The sequence below is a fragment of the Stenella coeruleoalba genome, assembly GCF_951394435.1.
Source record: "Stenella coeruleoalba genome assembly, chromosome: 3".
NCBI classification, from domain to species: domain Eukaryota; kingdom Metazoa; phylum Chordata; class Mammalia; order Artiodactyla; family Delphinidae; genus Stenella; species Stenella coeruleoalba.
The window spans coordinates 106,916,928-106,939,613 of NC_137148.1; the positions used below are offsets into that span (position 1 = coordinate 106,916,928).

A 22,686-nucleotide genomic window follows, 5' to 3' on the forward strand; every position below is an offset into this window, starting at 1 on the left:
TATTGGTATAGAGTTGTTTGTAGTAGTCTCTTAGGATGCTTTGTATTTCTGCGGTGTCTGTTGTAACTTCTTCTTTTTCATTTCTAATTTTATTGATTTGAGTCCTCTCCCTTTTTCTTGATGAGTCTGGCTAATGGTTTATCAATTTTGTTTATCTTCTCAAAGTACCAGATTTTATTTTTATTGATCTTTGCTATTGTTTTCTTTGTTTCTCTTTCATTTATTTCTGCTCTGATCTTTATGATTTCTTTCCTTCTGCTAACGTTGGGTTTTGTTTGTTCTTCTTTCTTTCGTTCCTTTAGGTGTAACGTTAGATTGTTTTTTGAGATTTTTCTTGTTTCTTGAGGTAGGCTTGTATAGCTATAAACTTCCCTCTTAGAACTGCTTTTGCTGCATCCCATAGGTTTTGGATTTTCGTGTTTTCTTTGTCATTTGTCTCTAGGTATTTTTTGATTTCCTCTTTGATTTCCTCAGTGATCTTTTGGTTATTTAATAACGTATTGTTTAGCCTCCATGTGGTTGTGTTTTTTACGATTTTTTCCCTGTAATTGATTTCTAATCTCATAGCGTTGTGGTCAGAAAAGATGCTTGATATGATTTCAGTTTTCTAAAATTTACTGAGGCTTGATTTGTGACCCAAGATGTGATCTATCCTGGAGAATGTTCTGTGCGCCCTTGAGACGAAAGTGTAATCTGCTGTTTTTGGATGGAATGTCCTATAAATGTCAATTAAATCTATCTGGTCTATTGTGTCATTTAAAGTTTGTGTTTTCTTATTACTTTTCTGTTTCGATGATCTGTCCATTGGTGTAAGTGAGGTGTTAAAGTCCCCCACTATTATTGTGTTACTGTCCATTTCCTCTTTTATAGCTGTTAGCATTTGTCTTATGTATTGGGTGCTCCTATGTTGGGTACATATATATTTATAATTGTTATATCTTCTTCTTAGATTGATCCCTTGATCATTATGTAGTGTTCTTCCTTGTCTCTTGTAACATTCTTTATTTTAAAGTTTATCTGATATGAGTATTGCTACTCCAGCTTTCTTTTGATTTCCATTTTCATGGAATATATTTTTCCATCCCCTCACTTTCAGTCTGTATGTGTCCCTAGGTCTGAAGTGGGTCTCTTGTAGACAGCATATATATGGGTCTTGTTTTTGTATCCATTCAGGAAACCTGTGTCTTTTGTTGGAGCATTTAATCCATTCACATTTAAGGTGATTATCAATATGTATCTTCCTATTATCATTTTCTTAATTGTTTTGGGTTTGGTTTTGTAGGTCCTTTTCTTCTCTTTGCTTTCCACTTAGAGAAGTTCCTCTGGCATTTGTTGTAGAGTTGGTTTGTTGGTGGTGAATTCTCTTAGCTTTTGCTTGTCTGTAAACCTTTTGATTTCTCCATCGAATCTGAATGAGATCCTTGCTGGGTAAAGTAATCTTGGTTATAGGTTCTTTCCTTTCATCACTTTAAGTATATCATGCCACTCCCTTCTGGCTTGTAGAGTTTCTGCTGAGAGATCAGCTGTTAACCTTATGGGAGTTCCCTTGTTTGTTATTTGTCTTTTTTCCCTTGCTGCTTCAATATTTTTTCTTTGTCTTTAATTTTTGCCAATTTTTTTCTCTTTTTTTTTTTTTTTTTTGCTGTACGCAGGCCTCTCACTGTTGTGGCCTCTCCCATTGCGGAGCACAGGCTCCGGATACGCAGGCTCAGCAGCCATGGCCCACAGTCCCAGCCGCTCCATGGCATGTAGGGTCTTCCCAGACCGGGGCACGAACCCATGTCCCCTGCATCTGGAGGTGGACTCAACCACTGCACCACCAGGGAAGCCGGCCAATTTGATTACTATGTGTCTCGGCATGTTTCTCCTTGGGTTTATCCTGTATGGGACTCTCTGCGCTTCCTGGACTTGGGTGGCTATTTCCTTTCCCATGTTAGGGAAGTTTTTGACTATAATCTCTTCATATATTTTCTAGGGTCGTTTCTCTGTCTCTTCTCCTTCTGGGATGCCTATAATGCGAATGTTGTTGCGTTTAATGTTGTCCCAGAGGTCTCTTAGGCTGTCTTCATTTCTTTTCATTCTTTTTTCTTTATTTTGTTCCACAGCAATGAATTCCACCATTCTGTCTTCCAGGTCACTTTTCCATTCTTCTGCCTCAGTTATTCTGCTATTGATTCCTTCTAGTGTATTTTTCATGTCAGTTATTGTATTGTTCATCTCTGTTTGTTTGTTCTTTTGTTCTTTTTTTTTTTTTTTTTTTTTGCGGTACGCAGGCCTCTCACCGCTGCAGCCCCTCCCACTACAGAGCACAGGCTCCAGACGCACAGGCTCAGTGGCCATGGCTCACGGGCCCAGCCACTCCGTGGCATGCGGGACCCTCCCAAACCGGGGCATGAACCCGTGTCCCCTGCATCGGCAGGCGGACTCCCAACCACTGCGCCACCAGGGAAGCCCTGTTTGTTTGTTCTTTAATTGTTATAGATCTTTGTTGAACATTTCTTGCATCTTCTCAATCTTTGCCTCCATTCTTTTTCCAAGGTCCTGGATCATCTTCACTATCATTATTCTGAATTCTTTTTTCTGGAAGGTTGCCTATCTCCACTTCATTTAGTTGTTTTTCTGGGGTTTTATCTTGTTCCTTCATCTGGTACATAACCCTCTGCCTTTTCATCTTGTCTATCTTTCTGTGAGTGTGGTTTTTGTTCCACAGGCTCAAGGATTGTAGTTCTTCTTCTGCTATCTCTAACTGTTCTTTATGCCTGTGTCCTCATACCTCCTTCAGTCTCAACATAGCCAGAGTGATGCATTTAAAATGTCAGTCATGTCATGTTATTCTTCCATTCAGAAGCCTTCAGTGTCTTCCCAGCTCACTAAAAGTCCAAAATTCTTCTAATGGTCTCTAAGGTCCTCAGCTCCCTGGCTTCCTGTTACCCTCTAAGTTCAGCTGTACTGTGCCCGCATCACACCTTGCCACCACACTGGCTCCCTTCTGTCTTAGTGTCTTGGAAGTTGTTGTTTTCTTTGGTGAATTACTTTTCCCAGATAGCAGTATGATTCATTCTCTCACCTCCTTCTGATCTTTTCATAAATATTGACTCAGTGCTTTTCCTTCCCCTGCTTTATTCTTTTTTCACAGACCTTATCATCATCTATCATAATATTTTTATTTTACTTGTTTATGTCCCCCCTCAAATAATAATTGTTAGAGCAAGAGTTGTATTTTATGCATCGCTATGTGTTTAGCACTGTAAGCAGTATCTGAACAGAGTAGACACTTAATAAATATTTAGTGAAAGAATGATATGTCTTATGGGAATTTTCTGTAGTGACCTATCCTGGCCCCTCTTCTCACTAAACGTCCTTCTTGGCATAATCTTACTTATTCACTAGGTTTTATTTATCATCCGAATGCTAAAGGCACACAAACATTTATCTCCAACCTAGATCTCTCTGTCCTGAGCTCCTTACCTGTTTACCCCTATGTTGCATGAACTTGTCCACTCAGCATCCCATTCATCTCTAACTCAGCATGGTTCAAGTTCAACATACCCCTTCCCCTTTTCCTTTCTCTCACTCCCACCATCTCTCCTCTTACTGTGCTCTCTCATGGAGCATAGCATCATGATCAGCCTCATTACCAAGCTAAGCCAGAATCCTTCTGCCTCAATCTCCATCCCCCTGTAATCAATCAGCACACCCTATTTGTCCAAACCTTTCTTTGTTTGCCAGCATCTTTGTTCATGATTGCACCACCTCTGACCTGGATTCTTCAAACGGCTTCCTCACTGTCTCTCTGACCCTCCTTCAGCCCCTACTCCTCATTTCAGACAGGCTGGCCTTTTTGAAGGCCAAAACCATCAGTCACTGTGCCAAGGAGTACCCTTCCACAAATCCCGTTGCTGTCAGGACCAATCTCAAACTTTATTACTTGGTTTATAAGACCATTACTGTGACCTGCCCCCTTTAACGTCTCTGGCCTCATCTCCATCATTCCCTTCTGTAATCTCCAGCACGGCCAGGCCGAATTTCATTTCATCCCTCAGATACATCATGTTTTCTTAATTCTGGGCCTATAAATATGCACGTTTCTTGGCACAATATCCTTTCTTTCTCAAGCTTTAATCTCTTTCCCCGTTTATTTACCTTGAAAACTTCTACTGATTTTCTGGACTCAGTTTATGACAAGTTCTCTAGGAAAAAAGAATCCCGCTGATCTTCCATATAGGATACGCACCCCTGCCAAGTGCTCCACAAGACCCTGCTGAAGCAGATTTTAATGCATCTCTGTTCCCTCTATTGTCTGTGCCTAGTGTACTGTCTGGCAGTGATTAAGCTTCTGATCGATATTTGTTGCATTAATTTAAGTATATAAGTAATATTTTTTCATGGTAAAAATAAAGTCAATATGACAGTTCAAATCCTGAAAATCATCATCTGATCCTGGGTTAATTCTACATCTGCCTCCAACTGGCTGTGTGATTTGATAATATTTACTTCATTTGAGACCTGTTTACTCACATGTGAAATAAGAGATAGGAAACAGGTTCCCTCCAGATTTTAAAAGAAAATCAGAGTTGTATGGGGGCCAATTTAAAATATTAAAACTGTTTGAAATCACAATTAAGGGAGCTCCTGACTCTTATAAAGTGTTGTTTATCATCAGAATGATCCTTAATAGATATTTATATAATTAGCAGGGTACCATTTTTGATAATTCTGTGACATGTATCAATCAAACATGTCAGTCTGTATGATGAATAAAAGACACAACAATAGTTTTTATGTATTAGAGCCATACGGAAGAAATTGAAATATACAAGTCTTTTAAAAACCCCGTTTTCGATACTTTAAAATGCAAGTGGCTATTTCTGTTTTTTTAGGTAACACATGAATCTCTGGCTAAGAGAATTAAATATAAGGTATCAATACAGTAGTGAACATTTATTTTTAGAGAAAAAAAGGTGCATGGCTTTAACATTCAGGTATTTTGCATACTCTGTGCTGAAATTTGGCTGAAATCCATGTTTAATGCATACCTTGGAAAGGGGTGGTCTCTTAAATCAAGACGGAGCCTGCCTGCCAAGTACTGGCATGTTACATGGATCACTATAATGTCACAATCTCAAGGGTGTACTCCAGGAAGGAAGACTGGTATCAAATTTTGATGTCATCTATAAGGCTAAAGTAAGTACAGTAAATTGACAATATGTAAAAGGAGGAATACAACGTTTTTATCTGAGTTCTTGCTTAGAATGTAAATGGAATATTCTAGACTAACTTCTTTCAACATCATTCTTATATCTGGTTTGCTCCTCTCTTCAGTGAAAACTCCAGAAAGAGAATAGTGAGGTGTGTGTGTGTGTGTGTGTGTGTGTGTGTGTGTGTGTGTGTGTTTGTATATATATGTCACTATTAAAGTGTTGCAATGACAGCAGCTGTTTTTAATTCCAAAGATATGACATAGTAAGTAGTCACTGAATAAACATAACCTACTTTGAGGTGTGAGAGCACACTGAACTGCTTTATTGCTGCGTATAATAGCATCTTAAAGGGAAATTTCAAAACCATTCACATTAAAGGCCATGGTACAACTCCCCAAAATTGTTCAGACCAGTATCCAGAAGCCACATGTGAAAACTGTTTGAAATGTTCAATTCTGAAGGCTCATTTAACTCTCTGTCTTCTCTTTGCCAAGTGATACCCTGTTCCATGCCTCTGGCTGTTATTTGGTATTTATAGAATGCCATCAGCATACGTGGAACTTTACTGAAGACATAAGCGAAGATCAGTGTCAGAGACTGTAAACTATCTTCCATTCTATTTGTATGAGCTTAATAAACAGTAAAGGGCCTGACTGGTGTCAAGCCAATAGAGTAGTAATGTAGCCTGGAAATTGCTCTGAAGTTTCCTGATTTGGATATCCTACTACCGGTGTTACCAAATACTACAGCTCCTCTGCAGTATGCTTAGAAATAGAAACGGCACTTTGAAACTGTTTTGCCACTTTCTGACTGAGCCTAATAGGCAAGTGTTTTAACTCTAACGCTCCTACCTTATTGTTTAAGGAAGCACTGAAGGTGACTGCCACCCATTCAAGAATTCTTTACCTAGAACTGTAGTTCTCACCCTAAACATCATACATCCTGACATGCTTTCTGAGTAAGCAATGAAGAGGGTGAGTCCCAGCTAGCACTTCAGCAACTGTGCATTCCAATGGATGTTCTCATGGGATTGTATTGCATTGCTAAACATCCTCGCAATGGAAAATCTTACAAGAATTGTTCATCTTAGAAGTTCTTCTTTCTCCCTTTACTAATTTTTCAATTAGAAAATGCCAAATGCATAGGATTTTAAATTAATGTATTGGAATTTAGAAGTGAGACATCAAGAGAGGCTTCATGAATAAAGTAAATCTTAAATAGGCAGAAATCTGATATGTTCTTAAAATTAAAATGACTTCATGCCAAAAGATACGAGCAAAAAATGGGAGTATGCAAAATATTTTTCACGAAGAATGCTTGGTTTGTGTGTGGTAGAGGTTTAGTGCCAGAAAATAAAAAATGGTACATTTAAAAAATAATTTGAAGGCATAATTCTTAAGAAGGAGATTAATATTCATTGGATACCTATTTTTGCTCAGGCATCGTCTCATTTACTACTTATAATAACCCTCTAGTATTATATATTCTAATAGTGCATTACTCAGTTAATATCAGATTATATTTTTTTACTCCTAACTGTTCTGAAAAATAAAGCTTGAGGCAAAAATATTTATGGAACAAATTTTGTTCATTTATTTTTATCCACTCTGTATGTAGAAAAACCATGTGCCTTGTTTTGCTCTCCTGTTGGAAAAGAACAGCCTATTCTTCTATCAGAAAAAGTGTTGGATGGAACTTCTTGTGGATATCAGGGATTAGATATCTGTGCAAATGGCAGGTGTCAGGTAAGACATTCCAAAAGGGAGAGTATATATGCTGAGGGAGGATTGGGGGACCTTCGAGCAGCTGCACAGTACAGTGGAAAGCTCTGCCTCAACTGTGATCTTCAGCAAGTCTGATCTGCTTTGAAAGTCCATTTCTTCATCTGTATAATGAAGAGTTCAGACTAGAAAATATATAATACTCATTACTAGCTGAAAGAATCTGAAAATTTTATTCTGTAACGTACATATTACAGGTGTAAAATTGTGAGGCTTTGGGCATTCCAGACCAGAAACTCAAGCACTCCAGTTCTCCATGACTTGTGTCCAAGACTGAGCCATGTGGCAAAAACCTATAAAATCAGTCTTATTACTCAAAGTATCATCAACATTCTTGAATCAGCTGATTTCTAAATGTACATTCAATTTTTTATTATACTTAAGCATTTCATTTGCCTTTCTATTTCTTTTTAAAAATAATCTCCATCTACTATGTGCATTTATGTGCTTTTCTTTATTTATCATTAGAAAGGAGACATTCTGGGCTTCCCTGGTGGCGCAGTGGTTGAGAGTCCGCCTGCCGATGCAGGGGACGCGGGTTCGTGCGCCGGTCCGGGAAGATCCCACATGCCGCGGAGCGGCTGGGCCCGTGAGCCATGGCCGCTGAGCCTGCGCGTCCAGAGCCAGTGCTCCTCAATGGGAGAGGCCACAACAGTGAGAGGCCTGCGTACCGCAAAAAAAAAAAAAAAGGAGACATTCTGTTAAAATGAATATGAATAGTGTAGTGGAAAGATCAAACGCTAAAGCTTTGAAGTTGCTAGTTACAGGTCTGCCACTGTCTCAGGTTGGCTTCCCCTGGAAGATTATTATGCAGGAAGTATAATACCAGGTGTTTTCATGATCAACATGTATGCAGAGCGGGAAGGAGGCAGGACTGAGCACAGGGAGCATTTGGGCTTGGTACAGTCACAAGATGTCAGCTGACCGTGTGAGGAGCATTGTGGCTGGGATGGCTCTTCAAAGTTGTCCCCATTTGGGGTGAGAAAACCAGACCTTTTTAACCCCCATTATCTACTAGTGTTTGGATACAAGCTGTCCCAGGGGATGAGGGGGATGTGATCTTGGGAAACGCAGATTTCTTTAGGCTAGCCATTTTCTGAACAGGGCTGAAGGCTAAGAGCCATCAGCTGATAAATTTCCCAGGCGTGGAAGGAAAATATGTACATCCTTTAGTAATAAAAGAGGTATCTGAGTGGAGGAGGACTGAATCCACGACAACCACTAGGAAACTGTGTTCTCGGGAAAATCACTTAAAATATGTATGTGTCCATTAATCTGTAAAATGAAATAGGCAGGCCAGTGGTCATTGACTTTTTTGTGCAATACACTCCTTTGAGAATTTGATAAAAGTTTTGGTTTCTTCCTATAAAAAGCGCATACCTGACCACACATGCACACACACGCATGTGCACACATGCTCCAAAATTTGAAAACAATTACAAGCTATGGATGGATCAATCTGTGGTCCAATAGAAGTCTATAGACTTCTGGATAAAAACTTGGAAACATCGTGAAACTTAAATGCTTTAGCAGCTCTCAGGTTCTTTATTTTGCCATCATGCTCTAACATTTAAAGCGTAGAATCATGCAGTATAATTGGTATAAGAGACAGTCTTATAATTACATATTAATTTCCTTTATTCTTTAATAGAATATGGCAGTAGCCTGAAATATAATTTTTCATTTGTCTATTTAAAAATCATTGCAATTATTTATCTATACATATTTTGTTTTCAAAACTGTATGTTGTGCAATTAAAACTTTTATCTTTATTTTATCATTTTACGTAAATGTCAGATTAGTATATGACTTAAACGAATTTATTTTTCAAAAGAAATTATTTTCCTAACTCTATATGCCAAATATAATAGCTTACATTGCTGTGCTTTTCACTTAACAGTATTGTGTAAGCCAGATCTTTTATAGAGTCCCTAGGTAAACATAAAAGTAACAGCAACAACAACAAAAAATTCTGCATAAGTGTTATGTGAACCTGATGATTATAATTAAAGTTCTGTGAAATGAGTTGTAACTTCTGACAGCATTGGAATACTTCAAGATTCTGGCTTTTTAACTAACATGCTTCATTCTGTCTTTCAGTATAATTAAAAGCATGCTTCCTTTTTTGTTTCTGACAACCCTCTGTATACTGGGTTTGGCTAGAGTGTTTTATTTTTATCATAAAACATACACCATTGAAGTTGAATGTAGAATTCTAAACTTGGTGAGTGGACTAAGGAGGGCAATTGAAAATAGACAGCTTTCTCCTGGTGACCCAGTTTGGCTCCCTGGCATTTCTATCCTGGAAGAGGATAGAGAAAACTCTCCTCTGTATTATCATGGTACCTGCCAGTCTCCAGCCTGCCATTGGTACTTCAGGTACCTGCCACCAGTTAAACAGTATTGTCTTTTCCAAGTCATTCATCCTCAACTTTTAGAGTTATGTGAGCATATTTCGATAAGTGTGGATACTTGAGGCTACCAGTTACAAAATACTAACTCTTTGATTCTTATTTTAAGCTTACGTGATTATTGAGCCATGGCATTATGTCTACCCCTGCCTTTTATTTTAGATTTTACAAACTTATACTATCCCAGTTACAAGGGTTACAAAAAACTAAGAGACAACGAGGTACTAATTTATTCAATCATTTAACTACTATTTATCAAGTTTATTATATTTGCTGAGAAACAAGTCGGATGCTAGGGATAGAGCAATAAAGGCACTTTTTATCATTTCAAAATCACTCTAAACTCTACTCTAAATTTTCTCCTCATTTGTACATGAAGGAGAGACTTTTTCTTTAACCCCAGGACTCTCAGGTCTTTTCATGGCTCCTGATCAGTGAACTCTGACCATATCTTTGTTGTATTTTGAGAATTTCCTGCGGTGACCGCCTCTTTCATCCAGAAACATTCTCTTCATTTCTCCCTGAATAAGCTTTGATTCGCTGGTCAGAGTTCTCCACTATTACATTGTTTTGTCTACTTCTTGACACTGATACACACCCTCATGACAAAGGGAAAGGATGCTGTATTATGCAGGTTTAATGCGATTTTTGCTTTCTTGGGATATTCATCCTGCAGCTGCATTTTATAACCTGCTCCTTCCCACACCCAACACCACCGACACCAACCACAGAAAAAGACCCTGGTTGTTTTTCTGTTTTATGTGATATTTAAAAAATTTATTTAAATAATTGTAACTTGTTATAAATGGATGTAACATCAGTCAGTCTTGCAGCTTCTTCTTGATTAGGGGTGATGGTATAATTCTACCATTTATTTCTGACAGTACAGACATTAACTTATGCACTTTGAGTATGCACAACTTTGCAAAGTATCATATTTTCTGAACATCAAAGGGAGACCAACATTATTCACTAGAAAAGAGTCAATGATTTAATCTAAGAAGATTCATATTAACATCATTCTTCTGGGAACATATAAAAATTAATTATCCCACTGTTACTGTTTTCTTATAGCAACCATAGGTTGTGAGCAATTCTTACTCACTCATGCGTTAGATGCCAAAGAAGTTGGGGATAGAAGTTTATTGGTGAACTGTAATGAATGTAAACATTTATATTTGGTTTCCACAGAGTTAATATTTAATACTCAGCATCTCCTCTTCAACCACTTTAGGAGTGAAGCCACCCATCCATACGGTGAAGCTTATCTGTTCTATGTTGAGTAGAATGAATTAGATTTATCATGTTATATTTAATAGAAATGTGACTTCCTTTGGGATTTATGTAAATTGCATTTGTCTCAATAATAGTTTTCCAGATTGCTTTAGGATACCATTTAATTCTTAATATAAGAAAAATACTTTTATCACTACCCTACTTTGGACAATTTACAGGTGGTATTATTTGACATGAGCTTGCTGTATTAGTTTGCACCAGAGAATATGGCATTTTATTAGTTTGTAAAATAAATATGTCCAGTTTGTAGAGACTGGGTTTGTCCTAAAGTAGTGGTTAAAAGAGAAAAGAAGAAAAAGCTCATTTTATGATGTACTGTCATTCTCTTGTTGCAGAAAGTTGGCTGTGATGGTTTATTAGGGTCTCTTGCAAGGGAAGATCATTGTGGTGTATGCAATGGCAATGGAAAATCATGCAAAATCATTAAAGGAGATTTTAATCACACCAGAGGAGCAGGTGATTATTGTTTTATTTTTTCAAGGTTAACAATCCAAATAATCTCTGGGGACAGATTACATTGAACTTAACTTAGAAATGACAGTTCTGATTCTGTTGAAGACTTTTGTAATGGGTATTGAATGATTTTTTGCAATGACATACAGTACATGTGATATGAGCCAGAAATTCTAACAAGCCCATTTCCCAATACTGAAAACATGAAATCATTTGTTGTGCATTTAATAAATTGGAGCAGCAAGGGAATAATCTAATTTGCATTGGCTAATGTTATCAGGTTTCTACAGACCTTATCCTCCAATGCAAATTATTGATGTCTAACAGAGAATGATGATCTGTAACAGCCTGAAGCAACTATTGAGAGTATTAGTCTTCAGGTTTTCAGCTTTCCATTTTCTTTATTTTTTTCCTAATGTTTTTACTAAATTCAAAAGGAATTAATTTTTTAAAAGAGAGAGTCTATAGCAATGTAGCATGTTGGAAACTATAACAGGGAGTCAGAAGATGTGGGCTGATGTTCCAGATATAGTAAGAGAGGGAACATGTCCTCTCTTGTTGTCTTTCCTCATCTATAAATACTAATACTCAGGGGATATGAGGATGAACTGATGATGATTGATCTATGTAGTGTGAATTTTAAGGTGATCCACAACAAAAAGTGATATCTGTACTGAAATATAATAACCCACCAATAAGCTTTATATACAGAAAATGCTTTATACTGAAGCCCTCAAGCTTACGGAGAGGAAGCAGACATTTCTATGTTCACGTTAGTGTCTTACCTAGACATCTATCTATTGAACTATCTTAGTATTTATGATTCAATTTTCATTATCATTCATATTCTTACATTACATACATCAACTTTTTCCTTTTTTACATTTCTTGTTCAAATACCAAGACCTGACCTAAAAATATGTATTTGTTTTGATACAAAGAATAAGCCATTTATATTTGAATAATCAAGCAGACTGAGTTCATTCTAGATTTTAAAAAATCCTTCACAAAAGAAAATTAGACACAGCCCTCAAAAGCTGAATATAACCTTTCTCTAGGCCCCAGCAGAATAAAAGATAAGTGAGCTTGAAGAACTTGAAGCCTAAAAATAACTAAGGCCCAGGGTAAATTGCAGATCAAAATCTCAATCTCCAAAGCTGTGAAAAAAGGTGACAGGTCCTACACGTCAAAATCTGTCAGAACTCATTTAGAATAGTCAGATGGAGCTGTAACAGGCTCTTATACTTTCACCTAAGTGCAATTATAATAAGCTTTTCAGCCTGATTGTGATGGGAGACGTTTTTATAGTGCAGAAGTTCAAATCAAGTCTGAAAGACTGAAGAGATTTAAAGACACTAGAATTTTTGAAGACTATTCCTGCATAGTTACTTAATTTGCATGGAAACAGTTCACTGAAGAATACCGATGCACATTCAGCACTGGACCTGTTTCTTAGTTGTAATAACACTTAATTTTTAAACTAAGCATTGACAACAGAAATAACAGTTAAAAATCAGTAATGCGGTTCATTCTGACTGCAGTTAGGTGGATACATTTTCCCCCCAGATTCCTAATTCAAATCTCCTTTGTTTTTATTGCACTTTAATTTCTACTTTTGTTTATTAGTTTGTTTGTAAGTTATATTAATGACATATGTTACTTGGAAAATGTCTAAAATGCCTACGATATTGGGAATATCAGAGACGAATAATGTTACTTCCTTACAACAATCTGTCTTCCTTGCAACTCTCTGCTAGTTTAACATTGCTTACAGGGAAGAGACTAGAATTCTTAACTTGGACCATAGGGCCCTGTATGGTGTTGTTCCTACTTGTCTCTCTGGCATCATCTCACACCAAGGTCACTTTCCTTCTCTAAGCTGCAGCCACCAGATCTGTTACAGACGCTCAAACTGACCATGCTCCCTCTAGCACCTTGCATTTAAAAATATTGTTGTGTTAGCTTCCCCTTAGCTTTGCCTGGTTAATTCCTAGATGTCACTTAGATCTCAGTTCAAATGTCACTTCTTCAATGAAGTGTTCCCTGAACAACCTCTACCTCCTATCACCAACTACTTTAGTGATTCTTACCGTATTTGTATCTGTACGGTTCAGTTGTATGGTAATTTTCTAATTTTACACCCTTTGGTCTTTCCTGCTAGATTTTAAAGATCAGTGAGGAAAAGTATCATGGCTACTGTTGTTGAATACCCTATTCCCAATGACCAGTATAGTGTGTGATCCATTAACATTTGTTAATTTAATTAATAATGGAACATTATATTGTTACGACTTTAAAAAATACAAATCTGTATGAGTCCTTAATTATATCGTGGGCTTCATTTACTTGTGACTTTAGGAATGTGGTATTCATTTCTCTTGAGACAATTTTATCCTTGTAGTTTATGGACTTCCTAAAATTTCTTGAAGGAATTGTAGCCTTATTTGGTCCAGTTGGCCATGCACACTGTATATATTGTATGAGTAACACATGTGCAGACACGTGTGGGTGTTTTCAGTCCCTGTGCTCTATTTAGAGTTTGCTAAATCATTTTTGTTGGAGCTAGAAAATCAACTTAAGAAGAGAATTCTTTTTCCTTTGTACATTTATCATGTCTTTCATTGGAACTTGCCTGGCCAGGGGATAATTTTTTAAGGGATTTTTAAAGGTAAGTTGTATATTTGACCACTTGTGCAACTATATAGTTATCAATCTACATTTCGAAGAAGGTGGGCATAAAACCTGTTATTCCTAGTACAAGAGATGATGATACTAATCCTGTACAAGGAACACATGCTCTTAGGCTTTTTATTTGTATGTTTGCCACAGCAGTAAGAGAGTCATAGTGTCATGTATTCTACCCTGTGAAATAGTAGCAGCAGGCCATAGCTGGAATCAGACAGATCTGAGTTCAAACCTTGCGTCAGCTAATTACTAACAAGGAAGTCTTGAAAAAGGCAGTTTTTTTCTCTACCTTTATTTTCCAATCTATTAAATATCTACCTTAGATGGTATCATTATGGCTAAATGAAATAAATTATCTATAATTGTGACTAGCACATAGCAGTTGATCAAAATGTGGCATTTATCATTAATACTACCGAGAAGATAATGATTACTTTGGGCATTTTAAGATGGCTGATTAAGAATGGGATCTCTGGTTATGAAATAGGATCTTCCTATGTACAAAGCAAACTGTCCAACGTGAGGATCAAATTTATGACCTTGACATCACAGGTTTTATTTCAGCTTCTGAGCTCAGCAGTAACCACTCGTATATTCACTTCTTTTAAAAATGTGCATTCTCAATTGTGCTAAATGGCCTATTTACTGAAAAGTATCTAGAGCCTCAGTCTTCGGCTATCCCTCTTCAGATGTCTTTGCTTAATATTCTTCTTCCTCTCTTTCTTCTTTAAACTTAATCTAACTCACCTGTCCTCCAAGCCTTTTCAATTGAATAATTGCTCTATATTATATATTGCTCTATATTGCTCTATACTATCTGTAGTATATAGATATTACTATAAACTTATACGTAACTGTTGTCCTAAAATACAACATACCTCTGGGTTTCCTGCTAAACTCAAACAGGAATTTACAGTTACTACCTCTCCTCTACTTTTCTCTATCTACTCTTCTTTTTCAACATCCTGAAACTTATCATCTTCTCCAAACACATTACTAAATTTATTTGCTCAGAGATGAACAGTTACCTCTTGATTGTGACATCCAATGGGCTCTCCTTGGTCACCTTTCTCTTTGATGTCTGTACAGCTTTTTGCACCAACAATTCTTTTTAAAATATTCTAATTCATAAGATCCTACTACATCAAAATAGCCAGATCTCTACCTCTCATGATTATTCCTTCTCTGTATTCTTTCCTAATTTTTTTTTTTCAGTCTCTCTGTTAAAAACCATAGGGCTTCCCTGGTGGCACAGTGGTTAAGAATCTGCCTGCCAATGCAGGAGATATGGGTTTGAGCCCTGGTCCAGGAAAATCCCACATCCTGTGGAGCAGCTAAGCCCATGCACCACAACTACTGAGCCTGTGCTCGAGAGCCCGCAAGCCACAACTACTGAGCCTGCGTGCCTAGAGTCCATGCTCTGCAACAAGAGAAGCCACCACAGTGAGAAGCCCACACACCGCAACAAAGAGTGGCCCCCACTCGCTGCAGCTAGAGAAAGCCCGCACACAGCAATGAAGACCCAATGCAGCCAAAAATAAATAAATTAAATAAACAAATTAAAAAAAAAAAACATAACTGTCACCGAGGTTGCATCCTTGACTTCTCCTGTCTCTCAGGTTTCTCCGTTAACTCTCATGGCTTAAATTACTGCCTCACAAAGGTACTTCAACAGGCTGACCTTTTCCTGGAGTTGCAGAAGTTCCAGAGTTCTTACTGGATATTTTTACTAGTGTGTTATACTGTTTTGTTAAAAACAAATTGCAAAGCCAAACATCAGATTATTGCCCAAACTTGACTTCCATGTTCCTATAAACGATGGCTGCATTTGCACATAATAATGAAGAATTGTGTTCAATGTTTATTTCCCCACTTTCTATTGGTTCTCAAATTCAGAATTTGTTTTCTTTACTATGCCTTCTGGTTTTTCTACCTTAGCCTCTAGCACTCCTGGATTTTTACATTAGCCTCCTGACACTGTTATCTACAACTATATCGCTGGGCATCTTGCATACTGCTGTCAGATAAAGCCTCTCCAAGCTGGTATCTAACTACCACATTCCTTGCTGTAGAATGTTCAGTAGCTTCAAATGGATAAATTCAGTGTCCTGGGCATGCATTTAAACTCTCCTAATATAGCCAAGTTCTTACACCTTCTCATTCTGTCAGAATTATTATATTTCTGTGGTCCTAAAAATACCACTTACTATGTTACTTTTCTTTACATTCAGTGAACTCATTCTTTTTCTATATGTAGTTGACTCTTAAATAACAAAGGTTTGAACTGCATTGGTCCACTTATATGTGGATTTTTAAAAATAGTAAATACTATAGTACCACACGACCTGCAGTTGTTTGAATCCACGGATGTAGAACCACGGATACAGAGGGTGCACTATTTATTATACTCAGATTTTTTACTGCATGGAAGATCAGTGCCCTTAACCCCTGCATTGTTCAAGGGTCACCTGTATATCCAAATTCTATACGTTCTTCAAAGACAGTTAATCTATCTGCTTCTTTATGAAGCTTTCCTTGACTATATGAAATGTTCTCTCCTCTGAATCATTGTGACTCCTGCTGATGCCAGTGTTTCTCAAACATAAGTAATGTATATAACCGCTTAAAAGAAAAAAAATCCCACTTCTGTGAGTTAAAATAGCAGCGAAACTTTTGAGTATTGACGTGATCAGAGAAGGGGGACAGTTTAAACAACATTGATTTACATTCTTCAGCAGGGAATTAAACTATTTTGAATATGATCTTTTTAACATAAATTTGGAAGTTTTATTTAAGTCGTTTTTATGTAAGATATTTGTGCCTTGTCTTGATTCAATTATAAGCTCATTGAGTACACAGACCTTCTTACCTTACTTCAATATACCAATAGACAGTAAACATTTGTTTCCATTTTCATTGCTGCATATTGTGTTCATATAACAAAGTGGAAGTGCTTGTATGATTTGGTGTTACTAAAAATGGTTAAATTGAGTAAGTATTATTTGCTAATGGAAATGTTGATTTGAAAAGCACAGACCTCTAATCCCGGACACTACCACCAGGTGGGGTGTCTGTTACCTTTTGGTAAACACCAAATAACTGTCAACAGTTTCAGGAATTTGAATTATTGATCAACAGGAGACAACTCTGGGATTAGCTGTTATACCTTTTTAACGTAGCTTTGAAATTAGACTTTTATCAGGGCTGTATGTAGCTACACAGAAGTACTAAGAAGACTATTAAATGTTATTTTACTATAATTTTAAAGCATAACTATTAAGCCAAAAGTTGGCATCTGCTGTCTTTTCTGTACCAAATGAAGTCTTGATTTTGACTTTTTATGCACACTTTCTCTTCTATCCAGCTTTATCTTACCGTCTTATTTCACTTCAGGCATTACATTCCTAACCACTGCTGAAGAATATTTCCTAAGAAACACCTAATTGTATCTTGCTCCTAGCCGTCTGACACCTTCCAGGGTGACACCAGATTGCTTGGTGTGGCCTTATTACACTTCTCTCCAGCCCCAGATTCAAAACCCTTGGCTAATCTTCCAGAGAGGGCTTGGTCTCTCTTGTCCTATACTCAACAACTTCAGGGACCAGACATCCGCCATCTGTATGCTCTCCAGCTGTGTTTGCTCCTTCCACCCACTTTCTAACTTAAAGGAGTTCCATGAGCAGAACTTAAGGCTGTTTGCTCTGTTCCAAGATTCACTGTGTTTCTAACCAGGCTGTCCTGTTGTGCTTTTTTCTCACCTCATAATTCATAAGCTGTCAGGGAGCTTTACAGTCACCTACTTGCTCTTGATAGCGTTGTATTCTCAACATTTTTCCAAGAAACTTCTCCACTTGAACTTATGACAGCTTTTATACATAATTTTTTTTCTTTACATAGGTATTGAAGTATCACAGCAAAAGCCAAAACCAAAAGAGAGATAGGGCAAGTCAATGAAGAAAAGAAGAATTAGAAAAAACTCAAGAAGTATTTCATGTTTTATTGATTCTTACAGGTTATGTAGAAGTGTTGGTGATACCTGCTGGAGCAAGAAGAATCAAAATTGTGGAGGAAAAGCCGGCACACAGCTACTTAGGTAACCTGTGTTACAGACGCAGAGCCCATGCAAGTCCAAGCTTAGCTGCCCTGCCCTGAGAGTGCTCTTATGCCCAAGACTTTAGTGTGTTTCTAGTTACATGTTTGAATTTCCCAGGAAGCACCTCTTGTCATATCAAGTAGGAATTTTTTCCTTCCCTCCCAGGGGCTTCCCAGGAGCAAAAGCAATCTGGTTGTCTCTGTGTTTGGTGGCGGTGGGTGTTATAAATTACTTCCTCATGTTAGTCCATGTTGGGAAACAAACACTCATTGGGGGATTTGGGTATGTTTTATTTCATATATATATATATATATATATATATACATATTTAATAAATATATTTATTTCATATATTCATGAACATAAATGTATACATATTCATGTTTACTGCATGTGCAAATGCATACATCAATGTGTGTGTATATATATATATAATGATTGCTCTATAATTTGGAAATCTTGTGGGATTCTTAAAAAAATTTCTATGTACTAAAAGGACTTCCCCTTTTAATGGAAGACAATGCTCTCTTTTGCCTCACTTCAGGTGTACTCGTTTATGAAGAAAGTATTTTTTAAAAAAATTTTAATAGAAAAAGTTGACTTGCATTATTATGTAGTTTCAGGTATACTGCATAGTGCTTTGACATATGCATACATTATGAAATGGTCACCACCATAAGTCTAGTAACCATCTGTTCCCAAATGAAGTTATTACAGTGTTATTGACCATATTCCTTTTGCTGTGTATGACAGGACCTTGACTTGCTAATTTCATTACTGGAGGTTTTTACCTCTTACTACCCTTCACCTATTTCATGTACCCCCCCGCCCTCTCTCTCTGGCAGTCACCCCTTTGTATCTAAGAGTTTCTGTTTGTTTTGTTTGTTTTTCTTGTCTGACTGCTATGGCTAGGACTTCCAATACTGTATGGAATGAAAGTGGTGAGAGTGGGCATCTTTATCTTATTCCTGATTCTAGAGGAAATGCTTTCACCTATTTACGATTGAGTATGATGTTGGCTGTGGTTTTGTCATATCTGGCCTTTATTATGTTGAGGTATATTCCCTTTATACCCACTTCATTGAAAGTTTTTTTTATCATAAATAAATGTTGAATTTTGTAAAAAGCTTTTTCTGCACCTATTGAGATGATTATATGATTTTTATTCCTCAGTTTGTTTACATGATGTGTCACATTGATTTGTGGATAATGAACCATCCTTGCAACTCTGGGATAAACCTCACTTAATCATGGTGTAATATCCTTTTAATGTATTGTTGAATTTGATTTTCTAATATTTTGTTGAGGATTTTAGATCTATATTCATCAGGGATATTGGCCTGTAATTTTCTTTTCTTCTGGTGTCTCTGTCTAGTTTTGGTATCAAGGCAATTCTGGCCTCACAGAATGAATTTGAAAGTGTTCCTTTCTCTTCAGTTTTGGGGAATAGTTTGAGAAGGATAGACATTAACTCTTCTTTAAATGTTTGGTAGATTCACCTGTGGAGCTGTCTGGTCCTTGACTTTTGTTTATTGGGAGTTTTTTGATTACCGAATCAATTTCATTACTGGTAATTGGTGTTTCATACTTTCTATTTCTTCCTGATTCAGTCTTGGGAGATTGCACATTTCCAGGAATTTATTCATTGCTTATAGGTTGTCCAATTTATTGATGTATAATTATTCATAGTAATCTCTTATGATCCTCTGTATTTCTCTGGTGTTAATTGTAACTTTCTTTTCATTTATGATTTTATTTAATTGGGCCCTTGAGAAAGTTTTTTTAAATCTTTAAGTACTACTTCTGGAAAAAAATTCTATCAGCTATTTTAATTAGGCCAGTTAATGATTTTTAAATATATGAAAGAAAATATTATGTTGTCAAAATACATATTGCTTATAAATTAATATTTCAAACTAAGTCATGTAAAATGATCTTTTATAGTCATGGCATCCACAGATAGAGGTATGTAATGTGATATGCTGGAAAAAGACTAAATATTCTCCCAGAATTTAAACATTGTATTTATATTATTTTTTTTATTTTTATATTTTTATTTTATATTGGAGCATATTTGATTTACAATGTTGTATTAGATTTAGGTGTACAGCAAAGTGATTCAGTTATACATATACATATATCTGTTCTTTTTCAGATTCTTTTCCTATTTAGGTTATTACAGAATATTGAGTAGAGTTCCCTATACTATACAGTAGGTCCTTGTTGATTCCTATTTTATATATAGTAGCGTGTATATGTTAATCCCAACCTCCTAATTTACACCCTCGCCCTTTTTTCCCTTTGGTAACCATAAGTTTGTTTTCTAAGTCTGTGAGTCTGTTTCTGTTTTGTAAGTAAATTCATTTGTATCATTTGTTTAGATTCCTCATGTAAGTGATATGATATTTGTCTTTCTCTGACATCACTTAGTATGATAATCTCTAGGTCCATCTATGTTGCTGCACATAGAATTATTTTATTCGTTTTTATGGCTGAGTAATATTCCATTGTATATATGTACCGGCATCTTCCTTATCCATTCATCTGTTCATGGACATGTACACTGCTCCCATAGCTTCACTATTGTGAATAGTAATGCAATAAATATTTAGGGTGCATGTATCTTTTCGAATTAAGGTTTTCTCCAGATATATGCCCAGGAGTGGGATTGCTGGATCATATGGTAGCTCTATTTTTAGTTTTTTGAGGAACCTCCATAATGTTCTCCATAGTGGCTGTACAAATTTACATTCCCACCAACAGTGTAGAAAAAGGTTCCCTTTTCTTCACACCCTCTCCAGCATTTACTGTTTGTAAGCTTTTTGATGATGGACCATTCTGACTGGTGTGAGGTGATACCTCATTGTAGTTTTGATTTGCATTTCTCTAATAATTAGCGATGTTAAGCATCTTTTCATGTGCTTTTGACCATCTGTATGTCTTCTTTGGAGAAATGTCTATTTAGATCTTTGGCCCATTTTTGGATTGGGTTGTTTGTTTTTTACATATTGAGTTGCGTGAACTGTTTGTATATTTTGGAGATTAATCTCTTGTCAGTTGCGTCAATTGCAAACATTTTCTCCCATCCTGTGGGTTGTTTTTTTGTCTTGTTTATGGTTTCCTTTGCTGTGCAAAAGGTTTTAAGTTTAATTAGGTCCTGTTTGCTTATTTTTGTTTTTATTTTCATTACTCTAGGAGGTGGATCCAAAAAGATATTGCTGCAAATTATGACAAAGTGTATTCTGCCTATGTTTTCCTCTAAGAATTTTATAATATGCAGTCTTACATATAGGTCTTTAATCCATTTTGAGTTTATTTTTGTATTATGGTGTTAGAGAATGTTCTAATTTCATTCTTTTACATGTAACTGTCTAGTTTTCCCAGCACCACTTATTGAGGTGACTGTCTTTTCTCCATTGTATATTCTTGCCCCCTTTGTCATAGATTAATTGACCATAGGTGTGTGGGTTTATTTCTGGGTTTTCTATCCTGTTCCATTTGTCTATATTTCTGTGTTTGTGCCAGTACAAAACTGTTACTGTAGCTTTGTAGTATAGTCAGAAGTCAGGTAGCCTGGTTCCTCCAGCTCCATTTTCCTTTCTCAAGATTGCTTTGGCTATTTGGGGTATCTTGTGTTTCCACACAAATTTTTAAATTTTTTGTTCTACTTCTGTGAAAAATGTAATTGGGAATTTGATAGGGATTACATTGAATCTATAGATTGCCTTGGGTAATATAGTCATTTTGACAATATTGATTCTTCCAATCAAGGAACAGGGTATATCTTTCTATCTGTTTGCCTCATCTTCTGTTTCTTTCATCAAAGTCTTTTAGTTTTCAGAGTAGGGGTCTTTTGCCTCCTTAGGTAGGTTTATTCCTATGTATTTTTTTCTTTTTGATGTGATGGTAAATGGCATTGTTTCCTTAATTTCTCTTTCTGATATTTCATTGTTTTTGTATAGAAATGCAACAGAAATCTGTGTATTAATTTTGCGTCCTGCAACTTTACCACATTCATTGATGAGCTCTAGAAGGTTTCTGGTAACATCTTTAGGATTTTCTATATATGGTACCATATCATCTGCAGACAGTGACAATTTTACTTCTTTTCCAATTTGGATTTCTTTTACTCTTTTTTTCCTCTGATTGCCGTGGGTAGGACTTCCAAAACTATGTTGAATAAAAGTGGCAGGAGTGCACATCCTTGTCTTGTTCCTGTTCTTAGAGGAAATACTTTCAGCTTTTCACCATAGAGTATGATGTTAGCTGTGGGTTTGTCATATATGGCTTTTATTATGTTGAGGAATGTTCCCTCTATGCCCACTTGCTGGAGAGTTTTTATCATAAATGGGTGTTGAACTTTGTCAGAAGATTTTTCTGCACCTATTGAGATGATCATATGGTTTTTATTCTTCAATTTGTTAATGTCGTGTATCGTACTGATTGATTTGTGGAGACTGAAAAATCCTTGCATACCTGGAATAATCCCACTTAATCATGGTGTATGATCCTTTTAATGTATTGTTGGATTCGGTTTGCTAGTATTTTTGGGTCTATGTTCATCAATGATATTGATCTGTAATTTTCTTTTTTTGTGGTATCTTTGTCTGGTTTTGGTATCAGTGTGATGGCAGCCTCATAGAATGAGTTTGTGAGTATTCCTTTCTCTGCAATTTTTTGGAATAGTTTTAGAACAATGGTTGTTAACTCTTCTCTAAATGTTTGATAGAATTTACCTGTAAAGCCAGTAAAAGTCCTGAACTTTT

The 22,686-nt window shown here is 36.5% G+C and overlaps 1 protein-coding gene across 1 annotated transcript in view; it reads left to right on the top strand.

Annotated features, from left to right (window-relative positions):
• ADAMTS19 (ADAM metallopeptidase with thrombospondin type 1 motif 19) overlaps nt 1-22,686 on the top strand; it is a 280,168-nt gene that overhangs the window by 176,855 nt on the left and 80,627 nt on the right. Inside the window, exons 14-16 of the mRNA XM_079916812.1 lie at nt 6,819-6,946; nt 11,025-11,145; nt 17,840-17,920. Coding sequence (XP_079772938.1) covers nt 6,819-6,946; nt 11,025-11,145; nt 17,840-17,920 — 330 coding nt within the window. The remainder of the gene's footprint in view (nt 1-6,818; nt 6,947-11,024; nt 11,146-17,839; nt 17,921-22,686) is intronic.